This window comes from Bufo bufo, chromosome 3 (genome assembly GCF_905171765.1).
Source record: "Bufo bufo chromosome 3, aBufBuf1.1, whole genome shotgun sequence".
In the NCBI taxonomy this organism is placed as follows: domain Eukaryota; kingdom Metazoa; phylum Chordata; class Amphibia; order Anura; family Bufonidae; genus Bufo; species Bufo bufo.
The window spans coordinates 308,017,390-308,030,908 of NC_053391.1; the positions used below are offsets into that span (position 1 = coordinate 308,017,390).

The 13,519-nt window shown below is 44.6% G+C and overlaps 1 protein-coding gene across 2 annotated transcripts in view; it reads right to left on the bottom strand.

Annotated features, from left to right (window-relative positions):
* The window catches only part of UBXN11 (UBX domain protein 11), a 58,775-nt gene that overhangs the window by 27,105 nt on the left and 18,151 nt on the right, over nucleotides 1-13,519 (bottom strand). For both annotated transcript variants that reach the window (XM_040421895.1, XM_040421894.1), the window contains 3 exons: nucleotides 9,746-9,833; nucleotides 9,422-9,636; nucleotides 9,271-9,348 (listed from right to left, as the gene is read on the bottom strand). In XM_040421895.1, coding sequence (XP_040277829.1) covers nucleotides 9,271-9,348; nucleotides 9,422-9,636; nucleotides 9,746-9,833 — 381 coding nt within the window. The remainder of the gene's footprint in view (nucleotides 1-9,270; nucleotides 9,349-9,421; nucleotides 9,637-9,745; nucleotides 9,834-13,519) is intronic.

Here is a 13,519-nt window from a genome sequence, read left to right on the forward strand (position 1 = left end):
CACACTCTGCACTTTTTTTGGGTCCGTCCCTTCTTTCCAGTATGGGGGACCACACCTGGAAAGTGTTGGCCAGGGACGATCCGGGCGCCTCCAGTTCCCGAGGTACTCCGGCTTGCTCTTTCCCAGTCAGAAAAGATCAGGGCCTTGAGGACTGCCTCATAGAACTGAAGGAATTTCCCTGTGTTGCCAGCGCTCTGGGACAGCACAAAAGTGTTGTACAAGGCAACCTGTACCAAGTAGACCGCAACTTTTTTGTACCATGCCCGGGTTTTGCGCATGGCATTATATGGCTTGAGGACTTGATCAGAGAGATCAACTCCTCCCATATACCGATTGTAGTCAACGATACAATCAGGCTTGAGGACCATTGCCGCGGTACCTTGCACAGGGACAGGGGTGATGCCGTTACCGTGAATTGTGGACAGTACAAAGACATCCCTCTTGTCCTTATATCTGACCAGCAACAAGTTTCCACTGGTAAGGGCACGGGTCTCACCCCTGGGCATAGATACCTAGAGGGGGTGGGTAGGGAGGCCGCGTTGATTTTTCCGCACAGTCCCACAAGCGGACGTGGATCTGGCGGCGAGGGACTGGAACAAGGGGATACTAGTATAAAAGTTATCCACGTACAGGTTATGTTGTCCTTGTATAGTCCTTGTATAGCGCTCTAGAGGAACTCAATCCGATCGAAGCGCTTGTGGACGGCTATATTTGTGAGCCCCTACGTCATCCTACACAAATAGCCAGGTCTTAACCAGCTTCCTAAATTCCAGGTAATCTGATGTTGTTCTGATATGTTCTGGGAGGGAGTTCCAGATCTTGGGGGCTAATGCTGAGAAACGTCTGTCCCCCCTTGTCTTGAGGCGGGTTCTTGGCACCGACAAAAGGGAGGCTGAGGTGGATCTCAGTTCTCTAGGAGGATGGTAACGTGTTATCTTTTTTTGCAGATAGATGGGGCCTGTTTTGTGGAGGGCTTTGTGTGTTAAGCAGCACAGCTTAAACTGCACTCTCTCTTTCACTGGGAGCCAGTGGAGTTCCCTGCGTGCTTTTGTAACAGAGTCTGTCCAGTCTAGTTTCTTGATGAGCCGGATGGCTCTGTTTTGACAGAGTTGCAAAGCTCTCAGATCTTTCTCTGGTAGCCCCGCATACATTGCATTGCCATAGTCCAGGTGAGAGTTGACTAGCGCTCCCACCACGACCTGTCTGCATGTGTTGGGGAGAAACGGTAGGGCTTTTTTTTAGAAGGAATAGGGCGAAGTTTGCTTTCCGTATTACTTCTTTAATCTGGGGACGGAGGCTCATTTCTTGATCCAAAATTATCCCCAGACTCTTTCCTTGTGTGGCGATGGCAACGTTTTCCCCAAAGATAGACGGGGCGGCAGCCTCAGGTGTTTTATGTAGTGCAATAAGCTCAGTCTTGGTCGGGTTGAGTTTGAGGTGGTTATGTGCTAGCCAGTTCCTGGCCTTATTTAGTCCTTCTTGCATGAGTTTATAGTCATCAGCGGATTTCGATACTCTCAAAAGGATCTGTGTATCGTCCGCATAAGACTCATAGCTGATGTTATACTCCTTCAGAATGGCGAGCAGAGGTCGGACATAAATGTTGAAGAGTAATGGCGAGAGGGGAGATCCCTGAGGGACTCTCCACTCCACCTTCTCGACTGGGGAAAAGAATGAGCCCAGTTTGACTCTCTGAGCTCTGTTTTTCAGGAAAGAGTCAAACCAGGCAAGTCCGTGGTTATCTACTCCAATGTCAGCTTTTAATCTATTTAGGAGGATGGAATGGCTGATAGTGTCGAAGGCTACCGACCTGTCTAGGAGAACCAGCCAGGTCCCCCCTCCCTCGTCAGCGACCCCTAGGGCTTCATCCCAAAGGCTGACCAGGGCTGATTCCGTGCTGTGTGTTGGCCTGAAGCCCGACTGATGTTCATCTAGAAGTCGATGCTGTTCTACGTGCAGCTGGAGTTGGCTTGCCACTGCTATCTCCATGATTTTAGCTATTAGGTGGATGTTGGTAATCGGTCTGAAATTGGCCATCATATTTATGTCTGCTCCTGGTTTCTTGAGGAGGGGAGTTATGATTCCTAACTTGAGAGTCTCAGGGACGTTACCACTGAGAAAGGAGTCATTTATAATTCTTAGAATTAACGGGGCAATGGTGGTCGTGCATTCAATAAGAGATTTAGTTTGGATATTGGAGAGGGGATAAGTTGCTTTGGACATATTTTTCATGCTTTTAGTTAGGTCTTCAAGGTGGTAACCCTTATCTAGCAGTTGGTGCATAAGGTCCCACACAAGTTTCCCGCTAACACCCAGAGTGGGGGGATATTCTGAGGGTTGAATACGTTGAAGCCTCTCGCCCCTCGTACACGCAAAACTTGCAAGTGTACCCTGAGGTACTCTCACAAAGTTTTACAGCTTCACGCCATACCTCGCCCGCTTAGAGGGAACCTACTGGCGGAAAATGAGTCTTCCCTTGAAAGCAAAGAGAGACTCGTCAACAGCGACCTCCCTTCCAGGTACATAGGCCTCCAAAAATTTGGCCCTGAAGTGATCGATGACCGGCCTGATTTTGTACAGGCGGTCATAGGCAGGATCACCTCGGGGGGGACATGCTGCATTATCTGCATAATGCAGGCATTTCCGAATGGCCTCAAAACGGGAACCTGTCATGGCCATACAGTAGAGTGGGGTCTGGTAGAGGACCTCCCCACTCCAGTACTGCCTGACACTGTTTTTTTTGACTAGGACCATGTGCAGCACGAGGCCCCAAAACATGCTCATCTCAGCTGCACTGACCAGAGTCAAGTTACCGGACCTAGCCAAAAAGGAGCCCGGGTTTGAGCAATGAACTGTTGGGCGAACAAGTTTGTTTGCTCCACCATCAGATTCACAAAGTGGTCACTGAAAAAAAACCTAAAAAAAGTCATTCAGTGAAGCTCACTGTGGGAATCTGGATTCCTGGTTGCCAACCAAGTCAGGAATCACAGGCTCAAAATCCTCTGGGGTACACCAGACAAGTTCACCGGTAGGGGGCTCAGGTGGACTTATCTGGTGGGCAGGAAAACTTGTACGAGCCCCAGGGCGGCTCATACTAGTGTGGGCCACAGGGTCCCTGGCATGGGGGTCCACTTGCTCTGCCACCTTGGGGGCTCATTATCATCACCAGATGATGAGGAGGACGCGGATAACAAGAGGAAAGTGGGGTCATTCTCGTCCTCACTGGGGCTCTCTGAGTCGGAGGCAAGCAGGGCGTATGCCTCCACGGCCGAGAACGTCTGACGGGCCATAGGGGAGTGTGTGCGTGTCTGTAAAACTTTATTTAGTGTGCGTGTGTGTGTGGGGGGACGTGTGTTCACATTCACTACCCTAACCCACCCTAAACCAAACAAAAAAAAAATAGCCTAAAAAAATTGAAAAAAAATAAAATAACACCGGAGACCCGAATGACCGGAAACGCAGCAAACCGCAGGTCTGAATTGACCTGCGGTTTGCTGCGATCGCTGATACGGGAGGGGGGGGGGGGGTCACAGGACCCCCTCGGCATTTTCACAGAGTGACTGCTGAATGATTTCAACAGGCACTCTGTTCCGATCACCGCCCACCGCGCGGTGGTGATCTGAAATACACATTATTGGAGGCGATGATACCAATTATTATCTTTTTGTTTATGTTTTTATGTTCAAAATTGGGAAAGGTGGCGATTTTAATTTTTTATACTTTTGGATTTTTATTTTATTTTTTTAAACAGTTCTTCTTTGTTTTTTTTCTTTTTACGCCTATGGAACTTGAGCCTCATTCAGTCACCTCCACAGACTGCAATAATATAGAATTACAGTCTATTGAGCCTGTGACATCTTCCTGTTAAACCTGCTGTAGTCCCAAGTCCCTAGGCTGAAAACCGATAGGCACCCTGCAATTTTGCTGTTGGGAATGATCTTTATGCCCTCACTGAAGGCAGCATAAATTAGTGACAGAAATGCTGATTTCAGCAGTGTCACACATCAGCTAAAAGTAAGTGGTTGCCGAGAACCAGCATCATAATAATTGCAGCCTGGGCCTTGAGAAGAGTAAAATCTAGCAGAGAAGAGTCATGGTTATTCATAATCTCCTGCTTTTGGCAGTTCTCTCCTAGAGAGAAAGGGAGAAAACTAGGTAGAAGACTGTCAGTCATCAGCAGGTGGGCAGGAGAGCAGGAATTTATGAATAACCTTGACTTTTCTCAGGTGGCCATGACTCTTTTCCAGGCCCGGTCTGCAATGATTGTGATGTTGGTTCTCGGCAACTGTTTACTTTTAACTTATAAATGACCGACCGCTGAAATCAGCTCACCTGTCTCTACTTTATGCTGCCGTTAGTATGGGCAGCACAAAGTTGATGACAGGTTCCCTTTAACCAGGCCCCTTTGTCTGACTAACCATTCAGATGCAATGGCCGCTACCAAGCCCTGCACACTAGAATTCTGGCTTCAAATAAGGCGCAAGTAGAGCAGTTACGATTTTTTGCTGCACTTGCAAAAAGATTTTGTGGCTTTTTGAGCACTGCGCCTTCTAGCGTCACCTACAGATTTGGAGCAGAAATTTGGTCAGAATTTCAGATTAGATCACTTTTATGACACATTTATACAGGTGAAACTCGAAAAATTAGAATATCTTGCAAAAGTCCATTTATTTCAGTAATGCAACTTAAAAGGAATTGCATTAATGCAGCTTAAAATTAGAATTTTGTGAAAAGGTTCAATATTCTAGGCTCAAAGTGTCACACTCTAGTCAGCTAATTAATCCATACCCCCTGAGCAAAGGGTACCTGAGATTGTGACTTTGGGGTTTTCATAAGCTTTAAGCCATAATCATCCTAATTATAACAAATAAAGGCTTGAAATATCTCGCTTTGCATGTAATGAGTCTATCTCATATGTTAGTTTCACCTTTTAAGGTGCATTACTGAAATAAATGAACTTTGCACAATATTCTAATTTTTCGAGTTTCACCTGTAGGCGCAATTTTTTTTCCCCCCCAAGTTGCAAAAAGTTGCAGGCATCCCCCAGGCATACTTTAACTGAAATAGGTCCAACCACACTGCACTTGCATATATTTATTATTATTTTGCGCTATTTTCAAAAATTCAAAGCACAGCTTTTACGAGAGAAAGAGAAAGAGAAAATGAATATATACAACAATCAGTAGAGGAAAGGAAAAAGACCTAAAATACTAAATATGTTACTCATAACATTTCTGGCTGCACTACATCTAATACACATCTACAGCTGTCTAAGGTGTGAATTGAATTTTTGAATGATAAATAAAATTTAAATATTGCTAGATTCTAGAAAATGCTTAACCCTTAGGATACCGGAGGTTTTTTCGTTTTTATTTTTCTTCCCTACTTTCCTTGAGCCATAACTTTTTTATTTTTCCATTCACAAAGCTATAGCGCTTATTTTTTGGTGGGACAAGTTGTACTTTCTAATGCCACCATTTAATATAGCATACAATGTAGTGGGAATTGAGAAAACTTAATTCCTCCACTGTTTTACATGTTTTGTCCCTACGGCGTTCCCTTTGCGGCAAAATTGACCCATGCCCTTCATTCTCTGGGTCAGTACGATTACAATGATACCACATATGTAAAGGTTTTTTATGTCTAAATAGTGTAAAAATAAATGTAAACTTAGAAAAAAATTAAGTTTTTTACATCACCATATTCTGACCTCTATAACTCTCTATAGTTATATCTACTGAGCTGTGTTTTTGCGGGATGATGTGCAGTTTTTATTGATACCATTTTGGAGTGTGTTTGATATTTTATTACTTTTTTTGGGTAAGAGAAGCAATGAAAAAATTTGCAAACCAGCCATTTTGACCCTTTTTTTCCGTTACGCTATTTGCCATATTGGAAAATTGTTTTATATTTTAATAGTACGGGCATTTTCGGACAGGATAATGCCCATGATGTTTATATTTTTTGTTATTTATGTATTTTTTTGTTCTACAGAAAGGGGGGGCGAGAGACCCACCATACTGAAATCAATTTCCAGCATCCTCATTGGCCGCACAGGATGCCAGTAAGAACATAGAAACATAGAATGTGTCGGCAGATAAGAACCATTTGGCCCATCTAGTCTGCCCCATATACTAAATACTATGAATAGCCCTTGGCCCTATCTTATATGAAGGATGGCCTTATGCCTATCCCATGCATGCTTAAACTCCTCCACTGTATTTGCAGCTACCACTTCTGCAGGAAGGCTATTCTATGCATCCACTACTCTCTCAGTAAAGTAATACTTCCTGATATTACTTTTAAACCTTTGCCCCTCTAATTTAAAACGATGTCCTCTTGTAGCAGTTTTCTTCTTTTAAATATTCTCTCCTCTTTTACCTTGTTGATTCCCTTTATGTATTTAAAAGTTTCTATCTGTCTCGTCTTTCTTCCAAGCTATACATGTTAAGGTCCTTTAATCTTTCCTGGTAAGTCTTATCCTGCAATCCATGTACTAGTTTAGTAGCTCTTCTCTGAACTCTCTCCAAAGTATCAATATCCTTCTGGAGATATGGTCTCCAGTACTGAGCACAATACTCCAAATGAGGTCTCACTAGTGCTCTGTAGAGCGGCATGAGCACCTCCCTCTTTCTACTGGTAATTCCTCTCCCTATAAACCCAAGCATTCTGCTAGCATCTCCTGCTGCTCTATGACATTGTCTGCCTACCTTTAAGTCTTCTGAAATAATGACCCCTAAATCTCTTTCCTCAGATACTGAGGTTAGGACTGTATCACCGATTTTATATTCTGCTCTTGGGGTTTCTACACCCCAGGTGCATTATCTTGCACTTATCAACATTAAATTTTAGTTGCCAGATGTTTGACCATTCCTCTAGTTTTCCTAAATCCTTTTCCATTTGGTGTATCCCTCAAGGAACACCAACCCTGTTACAAATCTTTGTGTCATCAGCAAAAAGACACACCTTACCATCGAGGCCTTCTGCAATTTTGCTGATAAAGATATTAAACAATATGGGTCCCAGAACAGATCCCTGAGGTACCCCACTGGTAACAAGACCATGGTCTGAATATACTCCATTGACTACAACCCTCTGTTGTCTGTCCCTCAGTCACTGCCTAATCCATTCAACAATATGGGAGTCCAAGCCCAAAGACTCTAATTTATTGATTACCCTTCTATGTGGGACAGTATCAAAAGCTTTACTAAAGTCTAGATAAGCGATGTCTACTGCACCTCGACCATCTATTATTTTAGTCACCCAATCAACAAAATCAATAAGATTAGTTTACCATGATCTCCCTGAAGTAAACCCATGCTGTTTTTCATCTTTCAATCCATGGGATTTTAGATGTTCCACAATCCTCTCCTTAAGTATGGTTTCCATTAATTTCCCCACTATTGAGGTCAGGCTTACTGGCCTATAGTTGCCTGATTCCTCCCTACTACCTTTCTTGTGAATGGGCACAACATTTGCTAATTTCCAATCTTCTGGGACGACTCCTGTTACCAGTGATTGGTTAAATAAATCTGTTAATGGTTTTGCTAGTTCACCGCTAAGCTCTTTTAATAGCTTTAGGTGTATCCCATCAGGCCCCTGTGACTTATTTGTATTCATTTTAGACAGCTGACTTAGAACCTCTTCCTCTGTAAAGACACATGCATCAAAAGATTCATTAGTCTTCTTTCCTAACTGAGGTCCTTTTCCTTCATTTTCCTTTGTAGAAACTGAACAGAAGTATTCATTGAGGCAGTCAGCTAGTTCTTTATCTTCCTCCATATACCCTCCTTCTTTTGTTTTTAATTTGTTAATTCCTAGTTTTAGTTTCCTTTTTTCATTTATGTATCTGAAGAATGTCTTATCGCCTTTTTCACTGACTGAGCTAATTTCTCTTCTGCCTGTGCTTTGGATGCTCTTATAACTTGTTTGGCCTCGTTCTGCCTAATCTTATACATTTGCCTGTCATCCTCGTGTTTTTTTTTTATAATTACTAAATGCTATCTTTTTGTTTTAAATGATTTTGGCCACTTCTGCTGAGTACCACAGTGGTCTTTTCTTTTTTTTTGCTTTTACTGACAAGCCTAATGCAATTATCTGTTGCCTTCAATAGTGCCACTTTTAAGTAGTCCCATTTCTCCTGGACTCCAATGAAACTGTTCCAATCTGATAGGGACTCGTATACCACTAATCTAATTTCAGAAAAGTCAGTTTTTCTAAAATCTAAAACTTTTGTTTTTGTGTGGTGTGACTCAGTCACTGTACTTATAGTAAACCACACTCACTAGATCCCAAGCTTTCCCCTACAGTAATATCAGATACCAAATTCCCATTTGTGAATACTAAATCTAAAATGGCCTCCTTCAGGGTTGGCTCCTCAACTACTTGCTGTAGAGATAATCCCAGTAGGGAATTTAGAATATCTGTACTCCTGGCAGAACTAGCTATTTTGGTTTTCCAGTTTACATCAGGAAGATTAAAGTCTCCCATAATGATAACTTCCAGTTTTTCACCTTTTAGATGCCTGTGATCTGCATTATTGCCAGTTGTGGTCATTAACCGCGAGTCTCTGCTTGTTATCGTTACACCCAAGCTCCACTCATTTGTGGCCAGACCCCTCGCTGCTTTGCCACTGTCTGGCCCTGTCAGTCAAAGCAGTGAGGACCTGGTCACAAAAAGGAGCTTGGGTGCAACAAGAGCAATGGTGACACCCTAATTGCACCAAGGCCAAATTTGCAAATTTAAAAAACGTATCATAACTTGGGAACCAAGTCTCGATCAACAAAACAAAAAAAATTATTTTACTAAATAAACCACAGCTATGTGTCCATGCAAACAGTTGGAAAGGGAGACGGCTGGTGATAGATTGCCCTTAAATCAAATCACCATAAACCCCATTAGAAGTGATAATGTAGCTCAGCATGAACAAAAAGTACAGTATAATAAAAATTGTATATGTATAGAATTATAAAGTACAATGCAGTAAGTGGTGACCTCTATCACAACCAGAGATAGTTTTTAAAGGAAACTCTGCTTTAACACAATTAATTTGCTGCAAATCTACACAAGAAATGTAGTAATACTTTTATCATTTATCAAACTGGTGTAAAGTAGAACTTGCTTAGATGCCCATAAGCAACCAGATTCCACCTTTCATTTTGGACAACTCCTTTGGAAAATTAAAGGAGGAATCTGATTGGTTGATATGGGCAACTAAGCCAGTTCTACTTGACACCAGTTTGATAAATAACCTCCTTTGTAATCAGTTACCTGAAAAGTAACTCCATCAGGAAAGCGTGTCTGCAATTCTGAAGGAAAGTATCCATCCATAATGTCCCTCAGGCATTGCTGCAATACAAAAATCATGTAAGTTAGGAGGCTTCATCCCCAGCTTTGCCCCTCTTGCCTCACATTCTCCTACCTGTGTTAATGGCTCTTGGTAGGAACGAAAAGGCCCCTGGAACATGATGATTCCATTTTTATATAAAGTAAGTGGTAAAGGCTCAGGAGGCCTCAGGCGTGCTGTCCCCTCTTTATACTCTACATGTGATACACCTTCTCCTCCCAGCACATTCAAGTCCTGCAGATTCTCAAGGACCAGATCAAAATCTGGTTGGAAACTGTAGGAAGAGTGTCCTGTATATTTACAGAAAAAACATGTTTATTGTGGCGATTATTTGTTTCATTTCAGTTTGTACATATTAAAATTAAGATTTTGTAGGTTGCAACAGAATATTGAAATCACCTGCACTGCTGTGTAGGGTCTCCTGCTTGGAATCTTCATATGAACCTTCATCTCCGACCCAAATAAGTCCATAATCACTAAGAAATTGCTGCGTGTAAAAAAAGCAACAAAAATTAACTCTTTTAAGGGTCCATTCAAATGACCGTAAGGGCTCCGTGCCCGTATTGTCGCCAGCAATGCACGGGCACCAGTTGTGTGCACTCCGTGGTCCGTGGTATTACACAAGACACGGAAACAGTAAGGATAAGTCGCTTCCATACCTCCACACCGCGACAGATAGGACACGTCTTATCTTTTGCCGTATCTTGCGGATTGCGGACTCATTCAAGTCAATGAGTCCGCATCCGCACCACTGAGTGCACACAGCTGGTGCCCATGCATTGCGGACTGCAATTAATGGTCTGCAGCGCGGGCACAGAACACTTATGTGCGTCTGAATGAACCCTAAGGGCTCATGCATGTATTTTTGGTGCGTATACGATCCGTATTTTGGGAGGGTCGGATGCAGACCCATTCACTTCAATAGGGCCACACCCATATGTCCGTTCCGCAGCCCCGCAAAAAAATTGAATATGTCCTATTCTTGTCCATTTTACGGACAAGGATAGGACAGTTCGATAGAGGGCAGGACACGGCTGGTGTACATGTTTTACAGACCTCACTAAAGTTAAATGGGTTGTCCAGGCTTTTAATATTGATGACCTATCCCTATCATACCAACCATTACAAAACAAATCGCATATTACCATTTATACATCTGTAAATATGAATTTGATTTAGTGCAGCCAGAAATGGGTCTAAGGCTGGACATACACATTACATAGCTGTCATTCTCTCCTGACCACTCCATACAGGGCTGAGCGTACATGTGTTGTATCGGGAGAAGGGAGAAAACCACTGCCACACATCTGTGGTAGTCACTTATCTCCCAGGGCACAAAAGGATTAGTAGGCAACTGAAATCCATCTACCATTGGAAGAGAGGCCCCATACATATTATGTGTATCGCAGGTCCCACCTAAATTGGGTCTAATGTGTATGGCCAGTTTACTTGTCAAATTTCAAGTCTTTTCCTTCCCCATCATTATGGTAAATGCTCATTTTCCCTCTATAACGGTGTTGTTCCTAGTGTGGAGCTGGAGACCAGAGCTGTCTCTCACCTGCTGATCCCCCTTCTCTCTCACAGCATGAGTCTCACATGCAGGCAGAAACATGTCCCAAACCCTCTTCTCAATCAAGTATTACTCTATTACACTAGAGAGATTCTTTGGTGAGGTTTCTGAACATTTACAGTAAGCTTAGTAAGGAGAAGAGGACTACAGGTTGAGAGATATATATATATATATATATATATATATAGGAATCCACACCATCGCATTTACAATCACAAAATTTGTCACACAGGTAAATCAGGTGTCCGGGAAGATTTTAGACCGGGTCTCCGATCTCTAGGACGTACCGTTCCTGAGATATTCCCCAAAAAATGCATTAGCCAATAGAAGCCTGGTCACATGACCCTTATCAGCCAATAGAAGCTTGCAGGCCCTTAGTCTCCACATACACACAGTTTTACACCAGATTTAAATTTTTCTGCACTGCTGGAGGTCAGCTTTAAAGGGGCAGGGCACTGTGCATGACACTGTTAAGGGAGCACAGTGCTGTGGAGGTCACAGTTAAGGGGGCAGGTAGTGTGGCCATTCAGGCCACCCGCAAAAGACAGACTTAAAAACCCTGCCCCCAGGTCTCACTAAGCCACGCCCAGACCATGTTAGGCCACACACCTTCCCACTCAAAAATGAAGGTAAAAATCAACTTCTGTCATCCCTGTGTCCTTCCAGGCCCTGCGCCGGATGGAGGACAGGGAGTCTGAAAGCTGGACTGTCCGGCCTAAAACCGGACCTCTGGCTCTAGTGGCAGGCTGCTGTGGAGGCCACAGTTAAGTGGGCGGTCCGCTATGGAGGTCAGTGTTAAGGGTCGGAGGCCACTGTTAAGGGGATGGGGTGTTGTGGAAAACACTGTTAGGCCTCATGCACACGTTTTTTTTTTTGCGGTCCGCAAAACGGATTTCCGTTTCGTGATCCGTGACCGTTTTGGTGTCCGCCTGGCCGTGCAGAGCCAAACCGATCCGTCCTGACTTACAATGCAAGTCAATGGGGACGGATCCGTTTGACGTTGACACAATATGGTGCAATTGCAAATGGATCCGTCCCCCATTGACTTTCAACGTAAAGTCAGGAGTCCCTATTATACCATCGGATCGGAGTTCTCTCCAATACGATGGTATATTTTAACTTGAAGCGTCCCCATCACCATGGGAACGCCTCTATGTTAGAATATACCATCGGATTTGAGTTAGATCGTGAAACTCAGATCCGACAGTATATTCTAACACAGAGGCGTTCCCATAGTGATGTGGACGCTTCAAGTTAGAATATCCTACGAACTGTGTACATGACTGCCCCCTGCTGCCTGGCAGCACCCGATCTCTTACAGGGGGCTGTGATCCGCACAATTAACCCCTCAGGTGCCGGACCTGAGGGGTTAATTGTGCGTATCATAGCCCCCTGTAAGAGATCAGGTGCTGCCAGGCAGGAGGGGGCACACCCCCCTACCTCCCCAGTTTTAAATTCATTGGTGGCCAGTGGGCCCCCCCTCCCTCCCCCTCCTAATTAAAATTCCCCCCCCCCCCCCCCATCATTGGTGGCAGCGGAGAGTTCCGATCGGAGTCCCAGTTTAATCGCTGGGACTCCGATCGGTAACCATGGCAACCAGGACGCTACTGCAGTCCTGGTTGCCATGGTTACTTAGCAATTTTTAGAAGCATTATACTTACCTGCGAGCTGCGATGTCTGTGACCGGCCGGGCGCTCCTCCTACTGGTAAGTGAAAGGTCTGTGCGGTGCATTGCTTATAGCAGAGACCTGTCACTTACCAGTAGGAGGAGCGCCTGGCCGGTCACAGACATCGCAGCTCGCAGGTAAGTATAATGCTTCTAAAACTTGCTAAGTAACCATGGCAACCAGGACTGCAGTAGCGTCCTGGTTGCCATGGTTACCGATCGGAGCCCCAGCAATTAAACTGGGACTCCGATCGGAACTCTCCGCTGCCACCAATGATGGGGGGGGGGGAATTTTAATTAGGAGGGGGAGGGAGGGGGGCCGCACTGGCCATCAATGAATGTACAGTAATACAGGGGAGGGGGGGCCCACTGGCCACCAATGAATGTACAGTAATACAGGGGAGGGAGGGGGGGCCCACTGGCCACCAATGAATGTACAGTAATACAGGGGAGGGAGGGGGGGCCCACTGGCCACCAATGAATGTACAGTAATACAGGGGAGGGAGGGGAGGCCCACTGGCCACCAATGAATTTAAAACTGGGGAGGGAGGGGGGGTGTCCCCTCCTGCCTGGCAGCACCCGATCTCTTACAGGGGGCTGTGATCCGCGAACTGAGGGGTTAATTGTGCGGATCACAGCCCCCTGTAAGAGATCGGGTGCTGCCAGGCAGCAGGGGGCAGTCATGTACACAGTTCGTAGTATATTCTAACTTGAAGCGTCCCCATCACTATGGGAACGCCTCTGTTCTAGAATATACTGTCGGATCTGAGTTTTCACGAAGTGAAAACTCAGCTCTGAAAAAGCTTTTATGCAGACGGATCTGCGGATCCGTCTGTGTGAAAGTAGCCTACGGACGCGGATGCCAATCTTGCGTGCATCCGTGTTTTTTGACGGACAGGTCATATTTTTTTGACGGACAGGAAACGCGGATCACGGC